The sequence below is a fragment of the Antechinus flavipes genome, chromosome 2, assembly GCF_016432865.1.
Source record: "Antechinus flavipes isolate AdamAnt ecotype Samford, QLD, Australia chromosome 2, AdamAnt_v2, whole genome shotgun sequence".
Taxonomy (NCBI): domain Eukaryota; kingdom Metazoa; phylum Chordata; class Mammalia; order Dasyuromorphia; family Dasyuridae; genus Antechinus; species Antechinus flavipes.
The window spans coordinates 675,488,934-675,510,691 of NC_067399.1; the positions used below are offsets into that span (position 1 = coordinate 675,488,934).

General features: G+C 55.0%; 1 protein-coding gene and 1 long non-coding RNA gene across 6 annotated transcripts in view; one reads left to right on the forward strand and one right to left on the reverse strand.

Annotated features, from left to right (window-relative positions):
- The window catches only part of LHPP (phospholysine phosphohistidine inorganic pyrophosphate phosphatase), a 136,591-nt gene that overhangs the window by 38,008 nt on the left and 76,825 nt on the right, over positions 1-21,758 (forward strand). For 3 of the 5 annotated variants that reach the window (XM_051982680.1, XM_051982678.1, XM_051982682.1), the window contains one exon: positions 3,455-3,546. The exons of 1 other annotated variant lie outside the window; for it this stretch is intronic. In XM_051982680.1, the coding sequence (XP_051838640.1) occupies positions 3,455-3,546 (92 nt within the window). Of the gene's footprint in view, positions 1-3,454; positions 3,547-14,036; positions 15,947-21,758 lie in introns of those variants that run through there. One more of the 5 variants, XM_051982681.1, reaches the window with a different exon arrangement.
- LOC127552186 (uncharacterized) lies at positions 421-3,448 on the reverse strand. Its single transcript, XR_007951281.1, has 2 exons — positions 1,626-3,448; positions 421-987 (listed from the first exon to the last, which is right to left on the reverse strand). It is a non-coding gene; the product is annotated as an uncharacterized LOC127552186 (long non-coding RNA).

Genomic DNA, 21,758 nt, shown 5'->3' on the forward strand with positions numbered 1-21,758 from the left:
TGCCCGGCTTGTCCCACCCCAGTGCATCAGCCCAGAGTTTCCGCCCTGTCCAGGGGATGGGCTTTCTGGGAGTCTGGGAGGGGAGACTGAGGATGGTGGCTGGTGGCGGGGGGGAGTCAGAGGGGAAAGGGAGGCCTGTGTGTAGGTGGTAAGGAAGGCAGCAGGGATAAAGAGAGGCTGAAGAACAGAGAGGGGACGTGATTTAAGGGCCACGTGCCCGTGGCGAACGGAAGGAAACCAGAGCCGGGGTCACGGAGAGAGGTTGTTGACCTTGGCAAAGAGAAGGGCCACGTCTTTATCAGCGACTGGAACAAAGGAGAGCGGAGGGGATGACGCGGAAAGGTTCAAGATATATGGACTGATGGAGCGGCTCCGTGGAGCCGTCCATCCACCTGCGTAGCACAGTCTGAGTCGTCAGCATTCTTTTTAAATGTTCTATTGATTTTTCGGCTAACACCCATAAGACCCTTCTCTTGTGACAGAGCAGTTCAGTAAAGCAAAACAAACCGACTCATCGATCGTGTCCAATAACTTGTGCCTCCTTCTGCGTCCGTGGCTGAGCCTGTTTTACTGAGAGGAGGGAGGGGCCCTCCCCCTGACTGGTCACCGGTTTGAGATGAGTTCGCTTCGCTGCCATCTTGTTTTGCTGTGACTTGAAATGATTTCCATCGGCCGCCATTTTGTCTTGATGTCTCTGCTGTTTGTCAGCTCGTGAAAAGAGCCCCAAGTTTCTCTGGCTTCTTCCTCCTTGTTCTTGCTCAGGACAGCAACAGCCATTCTTCCCTCTACTTGCTTCTTCCTTTGCGGAGACTAAGGCTGAATTCTTGACTCTTAGCCGGGATTCTGGTTCTCATTAAAGGCTTTCCAAGGTTCCAGGGGTGAGTCAGCCGGCATAATGGCTCCCCCAGATCGATACCTGTGAGTCTCTTCCCAGCTTTTGAAGTCTCTCTTCTAATTGCACACATTTAACCTATATTGCATTACTTGCTGGGGAGGGAGGAAAAAAATTGGAACACAGGGCTTTTCAAGAGTAAATGTTGAAAACTATCTTTGCGTGTATTTTGAAAAATTAAAAAAAAACTATTATTATTATTTTTTAAAATCTCTCTTCTCCTTGGTCTTTGCTCTAGATATCCTCCATGAAAGTGGCAAGTGCCTCTGGGGGACTTTTAGGTAATTATATGTAACATATGCAAGAAGGCTACTTATTCAGGGAATACATAGCAGGTGCCTGGGTGTATCATTTCCCTGCTCAAGGACCTTCCGTGGCTCCCTATTTCCCATAGGACAGAATGCAGACCCTCTGAACTCCTTGCCTGGCTCCGGCCCCCTTTTGCAGCCGATGACGCCTTCCTTCTCCTCACACCTTACAAGTGTTCCTCTCCGGCCGCCTGTCCCTGTGGGTAGCTGCCTTCCGTGCTTGCCTCTCCCAGTTAGCTTTTGGCCAGCCCTCCACAATGTGCGGGGTGCTTTTCATATATTATCTGATGTAAGTCTCCCAGCGGTCCTGGCCCAGGGCTACGAAGCCTCAAAGGCTGGCTTTTGACTCTTTCTGGTGGCTCTGCCATCCAGCTGCCTGTCACAGCCCATGAGTCCCTTTGTGGTCAACCCAGCTGTCACCTCACCTTTCTTGTTCTCCGTATTGTGTGTCCAGGCTGGTCCCTCCAGGACTCGGCTGTCTTCTCTCCTTGTCAAGTCAAGTAGCATTTATTAAGCACCTACTGTGTTCCAGCTAAGGCACGGTGCCTTAGCTGGAGACAAAAGAAAAGCAGAGGCCTGGGAAGACAGGATGCCGTCAGCTATGTCAAATGAAGGGTTTCCAGCCACTTGAGGAAGCACGTAAGAATTATGCTAAGAAGGCCACAGAAGTGCCCTACGAGACATGGACTTCCAAGGAGTCCCACGAATACTGGAACTTTCTGTCATAGAGAAGGCCTGGCTAGCAGGGAGGTGCCCACATTTGGGAACGGCTGATAAATTTGTGGTTGGTAAAAGATATGGATTACTGAATAAGAAATAATGGGAGGGCAGCTAGATGGCGCAGGGGATAGAGCACCAGCCCTGAAGTCAGGAGGACCTGAGTTCTAATCTGGCTTCAGACACTTAACACTTCCTGGCTGTGTGGCTCTGGGCAAGTCACTTAACCCCAATTGCCTCAGCAAAAAAAAAAAAAGAAAAAAAGAAAGAAAGAAGTAATGGGGCAGCTAGAAGATACCATATTCTATAGAGCCCCAGGCCCGAGGGAAACTCATCTTCCTGAGTTCAAATCCAGCCTCAGACACTTTTCAGTGGTATGATCCTGGCTAAGTCACTTCATCCCATGTGCCTCAATTTCCTCATCTGTAAAATGAATTGGAGAAAGAAACGACAAATCCCCGTAGCATCTCTGCCAAGAAAACCTCAAATAAAGTCGGGAAGAGTTAGACAGGATTGAAACAATAATAAAGTGAACAACAAAAAAGAAATAATGGGTAGGAAGAGTAAAGAGATACCCTAGGAGACTTGGATGAACTTTTGCAAGATTTTCTCTCTGTTCTCTCTGCCTCCCTTGCCCCCTCCCTGGCCCCATAGCGTATGCCTCCCCTTGGACTCCTTGCCCCAAAGCCTCTCCTCTCTCCAGTCCACCTGGATAAAGTGCAGCTCTCGCCCTCTCCCTGCTCCCGGAGCTCACTGTGCCCTCCAGGCTCTCTTCTGCCAGCCCTGTCTCGAGCTCTCCCTTCTCCCTCCAGCTGCCCCAGGTTTCCCAACTCAAGACTTTTCTTCCTCCCTGGTTGTTCCTGAGTGTTCCGTCTGCCTAAGACAGACCTGGCCAGGGGCACGGCCTGCCAGTGGTTCCAGAGGCCGGCCTTGTCTTTCCTAGCAGCCCCGGGAGAGCAGGGCCGGAGGTTTTTACCTTCCGCCCCCACTGCCTCCGCTAAAGGTGCTTAGTAGGTGTTTGTTGAATCGGATTCTTGCAGGCATTTAACCTTGGGTCAGGTTGTTCTAGGAGCCGTCCGCTTGGCTGGGACGAGCTTGCGGTTTCCGCGCCTTCCTGCGCGAGGAGCGTGCTGGGAAAGGTTCAGGAATTGCCTCCGAGCCGCGGAAGTCCCGAACCTTAGGGAGTGGGCGGCCGTGTGGCCGTTGGCCGCCAGGAAAAGCCTGCCTGTGTTCCGGAGGAGAGGTGCGGGGCCGCCCCGGGTTCCCATCCATTCTCCCGAGGCCCAGTCACTTTGACGTCTCTTGATTGATTTCAAATGGCGCGACCGGGGGCTGCTCTGCGGCCTCCCCCGTGGCGGGGCCGCATGAAATACGCCGCGGGTAGGGTGACTTTTAATCAATACAATGACAATATTATCTTGTTTAATTTGTACGATGGGCGCATTAAACATCAAATCGAGCCGTTTATTATGTCAGCGAAGATGGAGGAGAGGCCGAGTCCCAGGCGCCTGACGTGTGTATTTCATTGCCGTGACAGACCCTCATGATCGGAGATGACATTGTGAGCGACGTCGGAGGGGCCCGGCACTGCGGGATGCGGGCGCTGCAGGTGCGCACAGGGAAGTTCAGGTCAGTCTCTTTTATTGCATTTGTCCTCTCTCCTGTCTCGGTGGCTACTGCGGATTACGCGGCGTTCCACAGAATCGTCTTTGGGGGCCCGCAGCTCGCTGACATCACCCAGACCCGGGCCGGCAGCTTGGGCCTCGCAGCCTGGACAGTGCCGGGAGGGACGGGGACAGACGAGGGTCTCTTGTCACCCTGAGGGAGGCGGGAGGGAGGGAGGGAGCGCGTGGCTCTGGGTGCGATGGTCTGATGTGTTTGATGTTAGGAGATGGAAGGATAGTGGTCGGGCCATCCAGAGCTCTGGTTTGCGCCCTTAAAGAAGGGGGCGGGGGGTTGGTGGGGTGGGAGCGTGCCACGTTACCTGAAGTTCAAAGGTACTGCCCTGTGGGGTCGGTCACGGGATGCTGTAATGAGGGAATGTGCTGGACACGCCTCCTGGCCTCAGGCTTACACAAGGGCCCGGCCTGGGCCTGCAGGGGCTCAGCCAGACGTTTGGTTCTCCACTTGCCAACTCTGTGATGCTGGGTTCCCCTCTTAGGGCCTCAGTTTGCTCGGCCCTAACAGGGAGAGCCGGAGCTCGATGGCCTGAGGTCCCTTTTAGTTCTAAAGCCCGTGTGCAGCTGGGAACATGAGGGAACTCGATTCCCCTGAGACGCGTGCGCTCTCCCTTTTGGGGAGTTCACTTGGGACAGCCACGGGGAGCACTGCGGCCAAAACAGCCACACCCTCCTACACATGCTTATTCCCAACACTCGGAAGGTTCTGAGGTGATGGAGGCCCTGCCCCTGCCGGGAGAGCCCGGGACAAGCTTCCTGAAATTTGCTTAAAGACTGTTTCTCCCATCGTCCCCTTCCTCCTCCTCCGGCCCAGACGCAGGGCCTTGGTCCGGAGGGCTGGTGGCCAAGGATAGGATTCCCTAACTCCCAGAGGCCGGCGCTGTTTGCACAAAAGAGTTTCAGAGGGAAGGAAGTGATGGCTGGCTGTGGAGCAGGAAGAGTAAAAGGTGGGAAGGTGCGGGAGCTGTCCGTGGTGCTGAGCGACTTGGTTGGATCTCCCTCTGAAATGACCCCCCCCCCTTCCAAACTCGAGTTTTCTTGAGAGTTTTTCTTCTCTTTTTGGAGGGGGATTTTCTTTTACAACATGACTTTTATGGAAATGTAGGGTGGGAGAAGGAAGGGAGAGAATCGGGAACTCAAAGTTTTAAAAACAAGTGCAAATCATTGTTTTATATGTAACTGGAAGAGAGAATCATTTTAATTAAGCACACAAAAGCCCATTATCTCGCAACAAATAAAAATTTTATGAAAATAAATATAGTTTCCCAAACAATAGAAAAACGAGAAGAATAAATTACATTTTTTTTTGGCAAATCTCTTTAATATCTGACTTAATAGAAGGCAGCTGAATTCTCATATCTGCTTCTGCCTTTAATATGCTGTTTTGGCTGGAGATTATTAAAAAAAAATCTAGAAAAGGGAAGGCTATTTTAATGACAAACGGTGACTGGCCGGCCTTTGCAGGCCTTCAGCCTCAATCTGAGCTCACGTGGAGACCCCAATCCCGTAGTGCTTCCCCAGCTCTTGTGTTGATGTGCCCCCATCCCGTGCCTCTTCTGGCTTCCTCCGCCCCACCTCCTCCTCCAGTGACGACCGGTTATTTTTAAGGAGGTGAGAAATGCTGCTCCCATCTGTTGGGGTAGAGGATGAAAAGATTTTCTTGATGGATGAAGGAAGAAAGGGAAATGAAGCTGTTTAATCTTTAGCAAAATGCCGTAGGCAGTCTCACGTTGTTGTGGCCAAGCCGTGGCCACAGTTCCTATGAAAGTGACCTTTATTGGCTCAAAGCAGCTTGGGTAGCTGGCGAAAGTTTTACCTAGAAGATCAATAGTGACCTAAGTCGGAGGGATTCTGTGCAGGGGAAAGGGATGGGCCTGGGAATGATCGAGCGAGCGGAGACCGTGATGGCTCCCAGATGTCTCGAAAATTCACGTCGGGCTCACACAGGTGCGTTTGACTTCGGAGTTCAGGGCCGAGCGGAGTGCAAAGGCGTGGGGCTGCAAAAGCAGGACTTCCCCAAGTCTCCCGTTCTCTGCAGCACTTCCCGGGCAGACCGGGCCTCCTCTTCCTGAGTTCAAATCCAGCCTCCGACTCTTCCTGGCTGCGTGAGCTGAGCAGCCTCAGTTTCCTCATCTGTAAAATGAGCTGGAGAAGGGAATGGCCCTAAGAGTCAGACATGACTGAAAACGACAAGACAACAGACTGCTAATGTGTCTTTTAAAGGAGTGAGTCTTCTCCCCATTTGTGGGGGAGGAAAACTGAGGAATGAGGTAGATGATAGTGTGGGAATCCTAGGGCTCCGAATGAGCAGATGAGCGCCCTCTCCAGTGTCCTGTTTGTAGGAGGATGGGCAATGGAGGGTATAATGGGGCGGGGGCAGGGGCCAAGGGAGGAAGCAGGGCAGGCTCTGTGAGTGTGTGTGTGGGGGTACTCATGTGTGTATGGGAGGTATGGGTATATTTACGTATGTGGAGGCATTGGGGTGAGCCTGGGGGGCTGTGTATATCTGTGGGTGTTCATGGGGAAGCATGTGGGCAGCTGAGGGGGTGCGGGGCATTTGTAGAAGCAGAAGGGCCCCTCCATGCCCATCTTGGCCTTCACCCCCCTCCTCCCATTGCAAGGGAAGCACGGCTTTGGGGGGGCTGAGCCCCTCTGTGCTGTTCCTTCTCATCCGCCCTGGGTTCCAGGAGCCCCCTGCCGGCCGAGGGCAGCCCCTCCTGCCTGAGCGCATTTGGCCGTCGAGACAAGTCAGAGATTCCCAGGTTGAGCTCCCCCCGACTTAGTCACGTGAAAGCTTCGGAAACTTTCCAGTCCAGACTTGCCCGGGCATCTCTAAGCCCTGGAATAGAAAGGAAGTTGCTCAGGCTCTATTGCAGCTTCCCAAAAATAAAATAAACGAAACGAAGCCAACCCGGTGCCCCAGTGCCCCCTCCCTGCCCAATGCCGGCCCCTCCCCAGGCCCAAGCCTAAAACTCTAAGACTCCCTTGGGAAGTCCGGCCCCCTGAATCACCCCTCATGACTCACACAGCCCAGGAAGGAGACAATTTGCTGATATTGGCCAGGGTGCCATCTCTGTGCCAACTGGGGTGCCACCTCTGCCAGCTGGGGTGCCAGCTCTGTGCCAGCCAGGGTGCCAGCTCTGTGCCAGTTGGGGTGCCACCTCTGGCCCAGCCAGGGTGCCATCTGTGTGCCAACTGGGGTGCCATCTCTGCCAGCCAGGGTGCCATCTCTGTGCCAGCTGGGATGCCGGCTCTGTGCCAGCCAGGGTACCAGCTCCGTGCCAGCCAGGTGCTGAGCAGAGCTGGAAGAGACCTTGGAGTCCATTGAGCCCAACCTCTTCCTTTTATAAATGAGGAAACTGAGGTCCAGGCGGATGAAGGGAGTAAGTGGCTCATCGAGGATTCGAACCTTTGTCTCAGAACCAAAATCTTTTGTATCTGTGCAGGGAGGGCCTGACACGTGATTCTCTAACTACTGATTTCTAGCAGATTGAATTAATTTGAGGAACCGGATAGTTCAGTGAGTCAGTCACCAAGAGATACTTATTCATATCTGCCGTCTCTGGGGATATAAGCCCAGCGCACGGTCTCCCCCCGACCCAAGGAGCTCAGCTGAGAAACACGAGCGTCCGCGGGTCCCCCTTGCTCAGAGGCCGTGGCGCTGCTGGCTGAGATGAGGGGGAGGGAAGGGGGAATTTCTCAGAGATCCGGGGGGGGGGGGGGAGATGGGCCCGGAAGTGAGCGGGCGCTCTCTCTCTGACGCGGACCCTTTGCCACTTGGGAACCGTAGAAGGGGGCGTCCGAGCCCCAGGGAAGACCAGGCAGCTGGCGTGGAAACCCTAGCATGACGTGGTGTCCGCGGCGGAGGCATTTAAAGGGTCTCGGAAACTTGGAGAGCCCCGCGTGGGAGCCGCCCCCTCCCCCCGCAGCCCGGGCACACCCACGTGCAGACACAAGGCTCCAAGGGGAGCAGAGCGGAAAACCGCGCGAAGGTTTGGGGGACGCCGCGTGTGGGCGGGTAGCCAGGGCCACGTTTGTGGGCCCACACGTGGGTGAACGCAGCCACATGGACGCACACTCACAGGCCCCAGATCCTTGAGGTCTTCCTGGCTCTGATACTTCCTCAGGTTCTCCCCGGGCTCGGTCGTTGCTCGCCCTCTCCCTCCCCTTACGTAGAAAGTCCTGGGATGAGGAAGCTCGGGCCCTGGTGACGTAAGAGGGCCTTCCTTCGGTCCGGGGTGGGGGGAGCCCGTGTGGCCGCCATCCTGGCTCCTGGGACACCCCCGTGAGATGGGCAGAGCCTTTTGGCTCCTCCTCGCGTGCACCACTCTGGGCGTCCCCCCTGCCTGGAGCTCCATCCCCCTCCCGGGTGGGAAAGGGGAGACATTGGGGCCGCAGCAAAACCAATTTAGAAAACCAGCACAGGAGAGAAGCGAGAGGCCGGGAAGCTTCCCTGACCGTGCGGGATCCGAGGCCGGCTCGGAACTTTCTACTCCCTGTGACGTTCAGGAGTGCGCGCCGTGACCGAGGGAGCGGGCCGCCCAGAATGCAGTGCGCCCGCTTATTGGTGAGGGGGGAGCCAGGAACGGCGGCTCCTTCGGGCCAGGCTGGCGGAGCAGGCGGCCCCTCCCACAGCCTGGGCCTGCAGCAGCCCAGCGGGCCCCGGCCCCCAGAGACGGACCGCCATTAAGGGCGCCACACGCGATCCCAATAACAGTGACGGTGCTAAGAGCAGCCGCCATTGGGGGGGGAGGGGGGCGTCCTACGGCCTCACAGCTTTACAAACTCCAGAAGCCAAGGAGCAAGAGGGGCCGGCCGGGGTCCCAAGGACCCTCATGTGGCGAGGGGCGGTGGAGGTGGGGGGAGGATGAGCGGGAGCTTGGGCCCTGCTGATGGCCAGACACGGGCCCCGGCCTGTGGGGAGATGAGAGCCCTGGGGCCAGGCTGGGGCCCTGGAAGTGTGTGAGGAAAAGGGGGGGGGGCTCCAGTGGGGATGTATGGGAGAAGAGGGGCTGACGGGGCTGCTGTCTGCATGGGTGAAGGGCCCTGGGGCCCGAGGGCGGAAGGTGCCAGCAGGTGGCGGGGCAGAGATCCATCCCCTAGAGCACGTCTGGTCCTCCGGCCTCCTGAGCAAGACCAGCCTGCCGGGGCCTCGGTGGGCAGAGGGTGGAGACCCCCCTCGGGACTTGGGGCGGCTCCGCGGCCGGCCTCCTCTCGGCCTTCGGCTGCGGGGCTTTGGGGTGGCCCGGGGCGCCTTCTGCCCTTAGCCTGCCCTTTCCTTTCTTAAAATTGGATTTTCGTGGTTCTTTTGTTTTAACATCAGCCAGAGACAGACTTTGAGGACGTGTCAGTGGTGGACTGTGGGCCAGCCTGCCCCCGCTGGGAGAGGCTCAGCCCCAGCTGCACTCACTCACTCACTCACTCACTCACTCATTCACCCATTCAAACGGCTTTTATAAGCACCTGCTTTAACCGTGCACCCTGCTGGTGACTGGGGATCCACAGGCAAGTGGGAAACAGACCCGGCCCTCCAGGAGCTTCCCCTCTATCGGATGAGCTCCAAGGGGATGACTTTTTGCTGAGACAGTTGGGGTTAAGTGACTTGCTCAGGGTCACACAGCCAGGAAGTGTTAAGTGCCTGAGGTCGGATTAGAACTCAGGTCCTCCTGACGTCAGGGCTGCTGCTCTCTCCACTGCGCCCCCTGGCTGCCTGTTATTGTGATTATTGTTGAAGCACCGGATGCACCTTAGACCCCTGGGACACTGAGCAAGGGCGACACAAGCGGTCCCTGACCTGGAGGAAAGCAGGGTCTGTGGGAGGGGAACGTTCACAAGCCAAAATGGGCACAATTTAGGAAGGAAAGCGCTGGCATGGGGAGGGGGGAGCCAAGGGATTCTGGGAATGTCTGAGAGTGGCTCTAGGCGTGGCGGGCAGTGCCCGGGCAAATGGGCAGAGGTGGGAGGGGGAGCCCGGTGGGCGAGGGAGAGCGCAGCTGGTGCGAGGCCGGATCCGGGTGGGAGCCACATCTTCGGAGCCTGCGACTGCTGGCCTTTGGGCCTCCAGATCTCACCTGGCAGACAGGCCCGAGACCCGGATCACTGAGAGGATCCATCCAGACCATCCAGAAATGCAGCCGCCTCGGGGGCATTCCCTCTGTGATCAACTGTGATCCCCTCCCTCCGTGGTGTTCTCCTCAGGGTGAATCCTGTGATCCCATCTTGTGATCTCCTGTGATGCTGTGCCCCTAATGATCTCCTGTGCTCCTGCACTTGGTTCCCATCTCCTTTTAAAAAACGCCATGACAACATGAAGTGCAGTTGGCGGGGCCCAGGAGCTTTGTTGGGGACTTGATTTAGAACAATCCGACGGAACACTGGACGGGCTCTCACCCAGTGTCTTGGACACCCATATTTCTAAATCTCTATCGGCACGTAGTACAGAGTCTGGTACCCAGCAGGTGTTTAATTAATGCTGTTGGCCTGTGTAAATGAAACTATAGCTCAACAATAGTGTCCTGGGCTTGAAAGGCTCCTTTTCAGGAGCTGGTGAGTTTTTTATTAAGATGATTTGATGGTTTAGCTCAGCTGAGGGGGCTGGCACTATCAGCAAGGTCTGGATTGACCATTTAATCCAGCATTTATTAGGCACCATTGTATGCCAGACTGTATGTGAGGCTGTAGTGGCATCTATCCCCAACCAGCACATTCTCCCGGGGGGACAGTGTATTGGGTAGCCCTTACGCAGTGCAGTGGGACTGTACGTATGCTTTCACTGACCTGGGGGCTCCCAGGTGTGGAAGGGCCCCCTCCCCCTCTCCCTTTGTAGCCTCTGAGAGCCTCCCAGAGCACGGAGCAGCCTTCCCCGAGTCCTGCCGCCCACGGCGCCCGGGGCTGGCCTCCCGTCCTGCTCTTCCCGGCTCCAGAGTCGCCTCTCTCCATGACCCCATCACAGCTGCCTCTCGGATCAAGTGAACAGGAGGATCCAAAGGGCCGAGGAAGGACCGAGGATGGGGAGGGGGCAGGGGGGTCTCCTGGGTGAAGGCGCGGGGAGGGGAGATGGATGCTGAGCGGAGCCTCGGGCCCCCACTGGTCCTCCTTCCAGGCTGGCATGGACCGCCCATTCAGACCCACTCTGGGGGTCCTGCCGCCGTTCCTCCAGCCTGGAGCCAGGCTCTCCTCGGGGGTCCCCGGCCTCCACCAGCGCCCTCCCGTTGCCTTCTTTGGCACCCTTGTCCCAGCAGGAGGCGCAGTCCATCTGTCTGAGCTGGCAGCTCTTGCCATCCCCGCCCCCTTTCCTCCTTGGACACTGACCCTTGCCCCAGGTTTAGGATTTTCCCAGGAGTCCTGGGGTCACAGAGGGACTCGCTCAGCGACCATTGAGTCCCTTGCTCCCATTTTATAGGGGAGGAAGCTGAGGCCTAAAGAAGGTGGGGGAGCTGCTTGAGGTGGCCTCTGTGCCCCCAGACACTGTTTCTTCACTGACCTGTTCTTCCCCGTAGATGGGAAACATCCCGGAACCTCCCGGGGTCCCTTCTCCCCGCGATCCTATCTCCAGACGGGGCTTCTATACCTGCTGGTTCTCCTTTCCAGTTTCTTGCCTCATTCTCATTCATTTTCTCCCCTTTCCCCTTTCTTCTTCCCTTCTCCATCTCTCAGTTCCTCTCCTCCTTTTCCTTCTTGTGCCCTTTCGGAGCAGCCCCCCCCCACTTCCTGCACGTTGCGGCCGGGATCGGAAGCCCCTCCCAGGGAGCTCCCCTGCCCAGATGCCCAACAGAAGGGGGCTGGATCCCTGGAGCCCCTGAGCTTCGCTGACTGTGGAAGTTGCTTCTCTTGTTGCTGCCACTGGAGGGAGACTTCTCCCCAGCCAGCCTTCCGGGCCAGCGACTCCATGTTTAGACGGAATTACTGCTCGACTGGTGGAAGGGACCCGAGAGGCCATCTTCTCCCTCCTCCCTCCCCCAGTGAGCTACCCGGCCCTGCAGGTAACGCTTGCGCCTTCTGCAAGGACGGGGCTCCCCTCGTCCCAACCCGTTACTCGGGGCTGGAGGCCGTGGCCGGAGACGGAGGCGGGCTTGGGGAACTCGCCCACCATTTGGGGTGTTGCTACTAACACAGCTATTGGCAGGTCAGGTCCGGAAGGTCCCCCCGCCTGTTGCATCTTGGGGAATAAAAAAATTAGAATCAATTGATTTCTGAGAATTTCAAATGGCTAATTCGAAGCTTCTCTGGGAGTCGGGACCCATCGAGACTTAATTCCACAACGTAGCAGATGGTGGGACTGGAGGAGATGGGGGGGCCAGAGCGGGGGTCCTTTTGTCCCGGAGCTCTTTGCTGGGGGCCAGGAACTTGCTTTTTAAATATTTTGCTAACTGTAATTCCAGGCAGCTGTTCTCCGTGGTCATCCTCTGGACTTTATTTTATGCTTATGGTTCTGGGGGGGCTCCCCTTCCGGCCCCGGGGGTCCGGGACACAAACCCGGTGAAGTCCCTCCTTGGACAAGGGCCCAGGACGGAGAGCTGGTGAGCGGCAGGCCGGGCTCTCTTTCTTCCGTAATTGGCCACATTTTTGGTGAAAAGAGAAGTCTGGGAGATGAGTGGGCGGCTGTTCTTGGGAAAAAACAACACTCCCTTCCTCCTCCAATCTCCGTCAGAAGCCAATTAAGGGTGCAGGATACTTGGTCGTTTCCAAGCCCTGTGCCATCTATTCACTCCCGAGTACCACGTAAGGGATTATTCCCATTTTAAGGATAGGGAAAGCAGCCCTTTGCCTGGTCATGTAGCCGTTAAGGGCCTACTATGTGCACCATCTGTCTGCTGGGGAGACCGCCCATCACACACTAGATGCAGACACACTGTGTGCATTGGGCCAGTCTCCCCCTCCCCCTCCTCTTCCTCCTCCTCTTCCCCGATGTACAAAAACATGTGCTTGGAGGACGTTTCCAAAGTGTCTGCTTTGTTTATAAGATTTAGGAAGTGAATGGCAGCCAGGCCATCCATCTGCTGAAGGATTCGGTTGAGCAGGAAAGACTCTTGTCTAAATAGAAAATTATTTAGGATTTCTTTTCTTTTTGCTTTTGTTAATAGAGTCTTGCCAGGGAACGTAGTCTCGACAGGCCGAGAGACATTGGAAGGCTGGGCTCTGCTAGAAACGTGGGATATTTGGGGAGAGGTTTTAAGTTTTGGTTCTGCGATAACATGATTCAGAATATCCGTGGGAATTTGGGCCTTGGGGAATTGATAAATCGTTATCTTCTTCCATCTGGAAATCATTGCTCCATTATTCCCGGGAAAAGCATCGGGGAACTCGAGTGCTTGCTGGGAAGGCCACGAAACAGGGGTTTATGGGTATTAGGTAATTGTGAAGAAGATTACAATCCACACGTAGGAAAAGGCCACCCCTCCCCAAAACAAACCCAGAGCGCCGACGCCGTTTGCTCCGGGCTTTCCTCGGGGCGGTGGCTGATTATTGTCACGTATTTGGTGACAAACAGGACATCCCGCTTTCTCCGGAACCGTCACCTGTTCTGGGAAGGGTCGCGGACATGGCCGAGGGGGCTCTTGGGCCGTCCCCAGCAGCACGGGGACTCGATGGGGCAGCCGGAGGGGAGAAGGACAGATGGGTCCTGATAAGACACATAAATACAGATACAGGTCTGGCCGGAGCAAAATGCCTGTGGGTCTTTCATAGCTGGAGAGCATGGCGTAGACCCCAAGTCAGATGTGACTGCAGACACTTACTGGCCATGTGACTCTGGGCCGGTCCCTTACCTCTGTCTGCCTCAGTTTCCTCATCTTTAAAAAGGGCATTATAACAGGACCGATGATATTTGTAGTATTTATAAAGCGCTTGGCCCCGAACCTGGCACATAGTAGGTGCTCTGTGAACGCCTTCTCCCTTTTCTGCCTCCCAGGCTTGTGGTGAGGATCCTATTTTTAAAGCACTTTGTAAACCTGAAAGCTGATTGTTATTGTGAATATAAATGCCAGCAGTTCTTCTGTCCCAACCATAGCCGCTCCCGTCGCGCCTCAGCTCTCCGCGGCCTGAGTTGGCAGAAGCTGCTTTCGGGGGCTCGCCAGTGGCCCCTTCAGGTAAAGCCCAGAGTCTGAGCCCCTGAAGCACTTGCTGCTCCCCACGCCCACGCGGGGCACAGCGTCCTTGACGTCCCCACGCCGCCCTTCCAGGACCTCCGGCCCTGAGAATGAGGAGGGACGGGCCGCGGGATCAGCGCCTTCTGAGCCAGTGTTAAGGCCGGGAACGAATGGTTCGTGCAGATAATTGTAAATAAAAGCTTTCGGGGAATCTGGGGGTCGTCTCGGCTGAGACGGGGTGTCTGGGACACACTTTGGGTAGTGGCGAGGAACTGGAGACTGAGCGGATGCCTGGGGAAGGGCTGAATGAATCGGGGTCTGTGACTGTTATGGAAAATTATTGTTCCCTAAGGGTGATTTCAGAGAGGCCTGAGAGACTGACAGGAGCTGATGCTGAGGGAAAGAAGCAGGGACAGGAGATCAGTGTACTCGGCGACAAGAAGATCATGCGATGATCCATCTGAGGGACGCGGCTCTTCTCAGCAATGAGATGACTGAAGACAGTTCCAATAGACCTAGAATGAGAAATCCCACCCGCACCCAGAGAGAAAGCCATGGAGACTGAAGGTAGATCGAAGCCTAGACTTTCCCCCTCTTTCCCCCTTTGTTTTTTCTTTCTCGTAGTTTTTTTTTCCTTTTGTTCAGATTTCTCCAACATGATTCCCATGGAAAGATGTAGCACTGAGTGTAGATGGCACCTAAAAATGAACAAAACGAAAAGAACTAAGCCCATCCAAGGACTGAGTCAAAGGACGGGGTCTTAGCTGGGATCCTCAGACATCGGGCCCAGAAAGCTCCCCGCTTCACCTGGAGGACGAACCCACGAGGAGCTCCTGGAGCATTCTGGGCCGGGGAGGGCCGGGGCCGAGTCAGCGGGACAGCGGCAGGAGAGAAAAAGCAGGTTTCCCTCTGCAACATTTTAAAACAAACTCGGGTCAGCGCCTCTGAGTCTAGTTTAATCCAGATGGACGTAGCCCGGATGAATCTGAGCAGAGCCCGTGATGGAAACACACTTAAACGGCCGTGCTATTCCTGGCCTCTGCAGTTTACACAAATGTCTTGTTTCTCGGCTCTTCCTGTTGGCTCTGAGGCCATTCATCCTCCACGGGACACATGTGGGAGCCATCGGGAGCCTCAGACAACTCCTTTCATCCAGAGGAAAAAGATGGAGAGAGACACACACATACACACAGAGACAGAGACAGAGAGAAAGAGACAGAATGAGACAGAGAGAGACAGAGACAAAGAGAGACAGAGAGAGAGAGAGAGACAGAGAGAAAGACAGAGACAGAGACAGAGACAGAGTGAGAAAGAGGGAGAGTACGACAGAAAGTCACACCCACACAGAGTCAGAGAGAAAGAGACAGAGAGACAGAATGAGACAGAGAAAATCACACACACACAGAAAGAGAGAGTGAGACAGAGGGAAAGAAAGAGACAGAGTGAGACAGAGAAAATCACACACACACAGAGGAAAAGTCAGAGAGACAGAGACAGAGGGAGATAGAGAGAGACAGAGAAAATCATACACACAGAGAGAGGAAGGGAGAAAAAGACAGAGACAGAGTCGGAGACACACAGAGAGAGACAGGATCAGAGAGAGATAGAGAGACAGAGACAGATAAAGAGACAGAAAGAAACAGAGAGCGACAGTGAGACAGAGTTAGAAAGAAACAGAGAGAGAGAGAGACAAGAATCAGAGAGACAGAATGAGACAGTATCAGAGAGATAAAGAGAAAGATAGAAAGAAACAGACAGAGCAAGACAGAGTCAGAGAGATAAAGACAGAGTGAAAGACAGAGACAGAAATAGAGTAAGACAGAGACAGAGTGAAACAGAGAGACAGAATTAGACAGAGAGAGAGATACAGAGAGACGCAGAGAGAGAATAGAATAGTGGCCAGAGGAAGGAGAGAATGAAAGGATGTTCTCTGAGACCAGAGTTCCAGAGGTCAAATTTAAAAGGGAAAAGGGGAGGAAGTCTTGGTAAATAAATCATGGAGACAAAGAAACAGCTGCTGTAGAACATGACAGAAGGGAAAATTTAGGTAGAAAAAAAAAGACCAATCATCCTTCTCTCTCATTTAGTAAATCCAGACAGGGGATTATTTAGCAGAATGTTGACCTGGTCTATTGGGAAGAGAACAAGACTAAGCATGAATGAACGAAAATGAAAGAAAGAAAGAACGAAAAAAGGAAGGAAGGAGGGAAGAGAAAGAAAGAAGGAAAGCAAGAAAGAAAGAAAGAAAGAAAGAGAGAGAGAGAAAGAAAGAATGAAAAAAGGAAGGAAGGAAGAGAAAGAAAGAAAGAAAGAAAGAAAGAAAGAAAGAAAGACAAAGAGGAAGAAAGAAGGAAAGAGAGAGAGAGAGAGAGAAGGAAGGAAGGAAGGAAGAGAAAGAAAGAAGGAAAGCAAGCAAGAAAGACAAAGAGGAAGAAAGAAGGAAAGAAAGAAAGAAAGAAAGGAGGGAGGGGTGAGCTGGGATGATTGTTCTCAGGTGACCCTTCCCGCCTGTTGGGGACGCCCTGTGAATCTCTCCAGAATCGATGACAAACTCCCTCAGGAAGCATAGTGACTCCTCTCCGTCTGACCCCTCCTTCCCTTGCTCCCAGCAGAGACCCCACCTCCCACCTCCACGCCTTTGCCCTGTGCTGGGCCCTTGCACTCTGGTTGCTCGTGCCTGCCCCGCCTCCTCCCCCGGGATCCCCGCTCCCTGCCTCGTCTCTGCCTCGGGGTGTCCCCGATAGGGGGCGCTCTCCCTGCTGCCAGGGGCTCCTCTGACACAAGCCCTCAAAGCTTCTCTCGGTCCCCGTAAGTCTCCCAAGCACTTTGCAGCCGTTATTGCACCTGATCCTTGCTTGCAGTGACCCACTCATGCCCATTTTACAGATGAGAACACTTAGGGTGAGATGGCTAAAGTGACTTTCCCACTGTCCCCTGCTAATAAATCTCTGAGAGGCAGGATTTGAACTCAGGTCATTGTGATGGCGCTTGGTCCAGCGGAGGCTTAAGAAACGTTGTGATTGAACGGAGGGGTCAGCCACAGGGAAGAGCGAAAGGTGGCGCTCGTTCCCCTGATGGGTCACACAGGTGGGGTGCGGGAGCACCGGTCCCTCTGGGGTGAGGGCTGCCCGTCCATCTCCGGCACCATCTTCACCCAACCCTCGCCAGTGGCTCCAAGAAGCTGGAGCGGGCCCAGGGGCCGCACCCTGGTAACCCCGGGGGTCTCGTCCCCATCGGTGGCTTAGGGGGTGTCTGTTTAAGACACTGCAAGGTGAATGGAGGCCACAAAGGGGGCAGAAGCGCTTGCAGCTCGGTCGGCCGTGGAAGGCGCCCCGGGCCACGGCCGGTCAGCCCTAAGTCCCATTCTCCCACGGGTCCGGACGCCCCTGGTGACGTCGCTGGTCCCCTTGGAGGGACAGACAGTGAGCGGCCACGGCTCCCGAGGGTCCGGCCCGACGCCGCTCCCGGGACGACGTTCAGCCCCCTTTGCCGGTGCTGACGTTGGGCGCTTGGCTGGGGACGCGGCCTTATCTGTAAGAAAAAATGAATCATCCGGTTGCCTGGTAAACAGAGCTGCCGGGCCTTCGGCTCCATTAGAAATGTGCTGGGCGTGGACACACCCAGGCTGCAGGAGGCTCCCTGTTCTCACACAGGTTTTTCGCGGGGGGAGGGGAGCGGAAGGAATGGGCTCAAGACCACCTGCCGCCCACACGAACTTGGGCAGCTCCCTGTGCCTCCGTGGGCCCCAAGTGAGGAGGAAGAGGTTTCTTTTGCTTTCCTCATCGAGTTTCTATAAGAATCAAATGAGAATGAAAAAAAAAAAACTTATTTTAAACTATTAAGGATGAACACTGGGCCTGTTTTTTTTGGGGTTTTTTGCTATTTTTTTTTCTTTTTAAAGTTTTTTTATTTCCAGAACATTCACCAGTGCAAAACCTTGTTCCAAAATTTTTTTCTCCCTCCCTTCCCCCCCTCCCCTCCCCAATATATGTTAAACCCGTGCAGTTCTTCTCTACATATCTCCACAATGATCCTGCTGCACAAGAAAAATCAGATCAAAAGGGAAAAATGAGAAAGAAAACAAAACGCCAGCAAACGACAACAAAAAAGGAAAATACTGTGTTGTGGTCCTGCTATTTCTTTATAGGGATTTGCCAGATGAGGAAATTCCCACCGCAGTCGGTGTCAGTAGACACCTTCTCTGCCAATTAGGGAGTTTGAGGGTCACCTTAAGTCACTCCAGGCCCTCTTGGAATGGGGGGAGCCTCAGGTTTGGGACCCCCAACCTGGATTCCCATTCTCCCTCCAGTGAACTCTGTGGAAGCGCTGAGACGGTAAATGGCGTCCCCGGTGTCGCCCATCATTTCTCCCAGCACATCCCAAGTATCCCAACCACTGAGCCACCCTCCCCTTGGCGGGCAGCCCCTCCAGCTCCAGGTCCTTGCCACGGCGAGGACCTGCTACACACACAGCTTCTTTTCCTCTAAAAACAGGAAGTAGCCATGTCCTTTCCCTCTATTGACCTTGAGGTAATTTCGTTCCCCAGCCCCTTCTGCCCTCCTCCTATTTCCTCCTTAATGGCAGCTAAGGAAATGTGGACAGAGCTTGAGAAGAAGCCCAGAAAATCCGGGGCCGGCCCTGTCCTAGGAGCTGGGGATAAGGGAGTGAACAGTTTCTGCCCTTCAGGGGCTTCTGGTCCAGTGGGGAAGAGCACGGGCAAAGCCAAGGCTGTTTATAAAAGGTGATGTGGGGAGGGTGTTCCTGAGGGCCCAGAAGGGAGGGTAGGGAGGAAGGTGGAGGCGGGAGGCTTGACATAGGCCGTAGGCAGCAAGCCCCTGCTCTCGGCCCCGGGGGCCCACTTTGGGGGTGACCCGCGGGCCTAGCAGCCCCTGCTCTCGACCCCGGGGGCCCACTTTGGGGGTGACCCGCGGGCCTAGCAGCCCCTGCTCTCGGCCCCGGGGGCCCACTTTGGAGGTGACCCACAGGCCTAGCAGCCCCTGGTCTCAGTCGGCCCTGGGGGCCCACTTTGCTTCTCCGATCCGGTCACGTGCAGACTTTCACAAGAGCTTTTCCACGGTCTCTTGTCGTATCTCCCGGCCTTCTTTACTTCCCGTCTCCATCAGATGCTCGGCCATCGCCCGGAATATGGGGGGGTTGGGGGGAGATGCAAAGAGAAGTGATCCCGGTGCGGTTAGCTGCTCAGAGGAAGTTGCCAGGAAGCCACGTGGGTGACGTAGCCACAATCACAGCGTCAGCCTTGAGCCGAGGGACGGGAGGAGCAGTTCTGCAGACGCATCATCATTTATGTCGCCCCTGCTGTATGCAGAGCCAAGCGGGGGGCTCTGGGGAAGGGAGAGAACTTGGGTATGACCCGGTCCCGAGCTCTGGTGGGAAGATAAATGTGGCGCGGAGGACTTTCCCCCTCGGGCCCTCCGGGCCCTCTGCGGAGTCAGCCTGGAACGGGCCGGGGAGCCTCAGATTTGGGCTTCTCAATGCGGATTCCCATTTTAACTCCAGGGAACCCTGTCTGTGGAAGCTCGGGTGACCTCTTCTCTCACGATGCCTCGGTTTCTTCCTCTAAAATGGGGGTGGACGAGGTGATCCCTGAGCTGCCTCTGACCTCGAAATCTATGATCCTGCGACTTCCAATCCCTTCCTAGCCATAAACGCTGTGACCGGGGAAGGGAATGCAGCCATGAGCCCCGCGGGATATTGGAGTTCCTTAAATGACAAATGGGAAGAGACACAGGCAGACTGAAGCGATAGTGAGTGAAGAAGTGAAGTCCATACAAAAACCTGGCCCCGGCCCGATGCTCTGATCCCAGGAAAGTGATCCAGAAGCGACTCGGAGCCAAATAAAGTGGTACCGCGGTTGTTTGGGGGCAGGAGAGACTTTTCCGAGCTTTCCTTGTACCTGGTTAATGATAGAGGTGGAATTTTGCTCATGTGAACGTTTATGTTAATGGTTAGCAGATTAACTGCAGCCGCTGGGACGGAGCCTCCGACTTCTGGCACTTCCAGCCGCGGCTCCGAGTCCCTTTCATCATTCTGTCCCCGCTCTCCTGACTTGGAGGTGGCAGAGCCCGGGGCTCCTGGGGCGGCTAATCAGCCGGAAGCGCTAAATCAGGGCCTGAGAGGCGGGAGAACCTCTTGTGTACAAGTCACGTAAAACTCATATGGCCACACAAATAGACACACATCTACTTGGGGGTATTGTATGTGTATGTTTGTGTATCTCTCTGTTCCTGTTCCTGTCTGTCTGTCTCTGTTTCTGTCTCCATCTTTGTTTCTCTCTCTCTGTCTCCCTGTCTCTGTCTCTCTCTGTCTGTCTATCTCTGTCTCTGTCTCTATTTCTATTTCTATCTCTGTCTCTCTATCTCTGTCTCTGTCTCTCTCTCTCTCTCTCTGTCTCTCTCTCTGTGTCTCTGTCTCTCTCTGTCTCTGTCTCTCCCTCTATCTCTGTCTCTGTCTCTGACTGCTGGCCCTACCTTTGCCGGCCTGCTCGGGCCCTGTCTGCTTGGCTCTGGGCACACCCTGCTGGTTCCGGGCAGCCACGAGGTGGCGCCAGAGAGCTTCCCGATGCCCATTGCCCAGGGCACCGAGCTTTGGGCCCTGTGGGCCATGGCAGCCCGGGGACGCCCCCCAGCCTGGGAGCAGTTGGGCCCACGCCTGGCCCGGAGCTCTGGCCCCGAGCCAGTCGGCCGGCTGGTAAATTAGCTGGAGCTGGAGAAGGAAAGCCTTCCGGAGGGAGACGGGCCTGTTAACAATGGCCTGGAAAGTCTGATTCAGGAGCTCCCTCCCTCGGTCTGTGAGCTGGTTCCGAGGTGATTTACCGGCTGTGGCCAGCAAGCCTTGAAGGGCTGTCCCGGCCCAGGCCGGCCACTGGAGCCGCTCCGGGCCAGCCAGCGCCCTGTCCGCTCGGTTCCTGCTCCGGGGCCAGCGGGGCCCATTTGGGTTTTCCAGTCGGAGGGGACATTTTCTCTGGTAACTTCGAGCCATGCCTTTCCTTCCCCCCTTCTCCCCCCTTCTGTGGATTTGCTGTGTAAACAGTGGCTAAGCCCTTCCACCCTTGTTTCTCCTTGAAACCTCACCCCAAGGTCAAGTGGAAACTCGGTAGCTAGGCTGGAAATAAAAGCACTTACAAACCAGGCCGGTCACCTTCGGGGCAGGTTTGTGGGCAGCAGGGAGGCGCTTTCACCTGGGTTATCTGAAGAATTTGGTCACGTGGCCCGGGTTTGTTTTGGTAGGGATAAGGTTCAGTTCTGCTGAATTCTTCTTCCCATACCTCATCGGGGCATGAAGGTGACCCCGGGCCGGGCCGGCCCAGGACACACTCAGGCGGGCAAGGGATAGATCCCTCCGGCTCGGCTCCGGAACGAACCGGGCGTCTGCCCTCCGTGGACCATTTAGTCGAGGTCCCTCGTGGAGAGCTCGTCACAAGGCTCCCGGATGAGATTTGTTTTGTGAGTCGAGGCGATGGCACCGCCTGGCACCTGCCCTTCCTCCAGCTCTTGTTGGTGGCATCCGGGGGTACGGTGGGTAGAATGCTGGGCCTGGGATCAGTAGGACCCGAATTCAAATGCAGCCTCAACACTTTTGTTAAGTGCCTACTATGTGCCGGCCCCCTGCTAAGCACTGGTCCTGTGTACAAAAAGCAAGTAAAAGACAGTTCCTGCCCTCAAAGAATTTATTTTATTTTATTTCATTCATTCATTCATCTATTTACTTTAATGGGGGAGACAACATGCAAACTGACTTAGACAAAACAAGCTATATATGGGATAAACAGAAAATAACTAAAAGAAGGAAAGCATTTTTTTAAAGCTGGGTGATTCTACAAGTCTTTTAACCTCTGTGTATCTCAGTTTCCTCATCTGTGAAATGGGGATAATAAGAGCCCCTCATCCCAGGGTCATCTGAAGGTTCAAATGAGATCATGATTGGGAAAGGCTTAGCACGGCGCTTGGCTGCCTGAATGTTAGCTCTTAGGCGGCCATTTGGGACCATGGTAATTCATGAATTACCTAAGGCTACGGTGGAGCGAGACCCGAGTCAGGTGCCAGTGGAGGCCTTT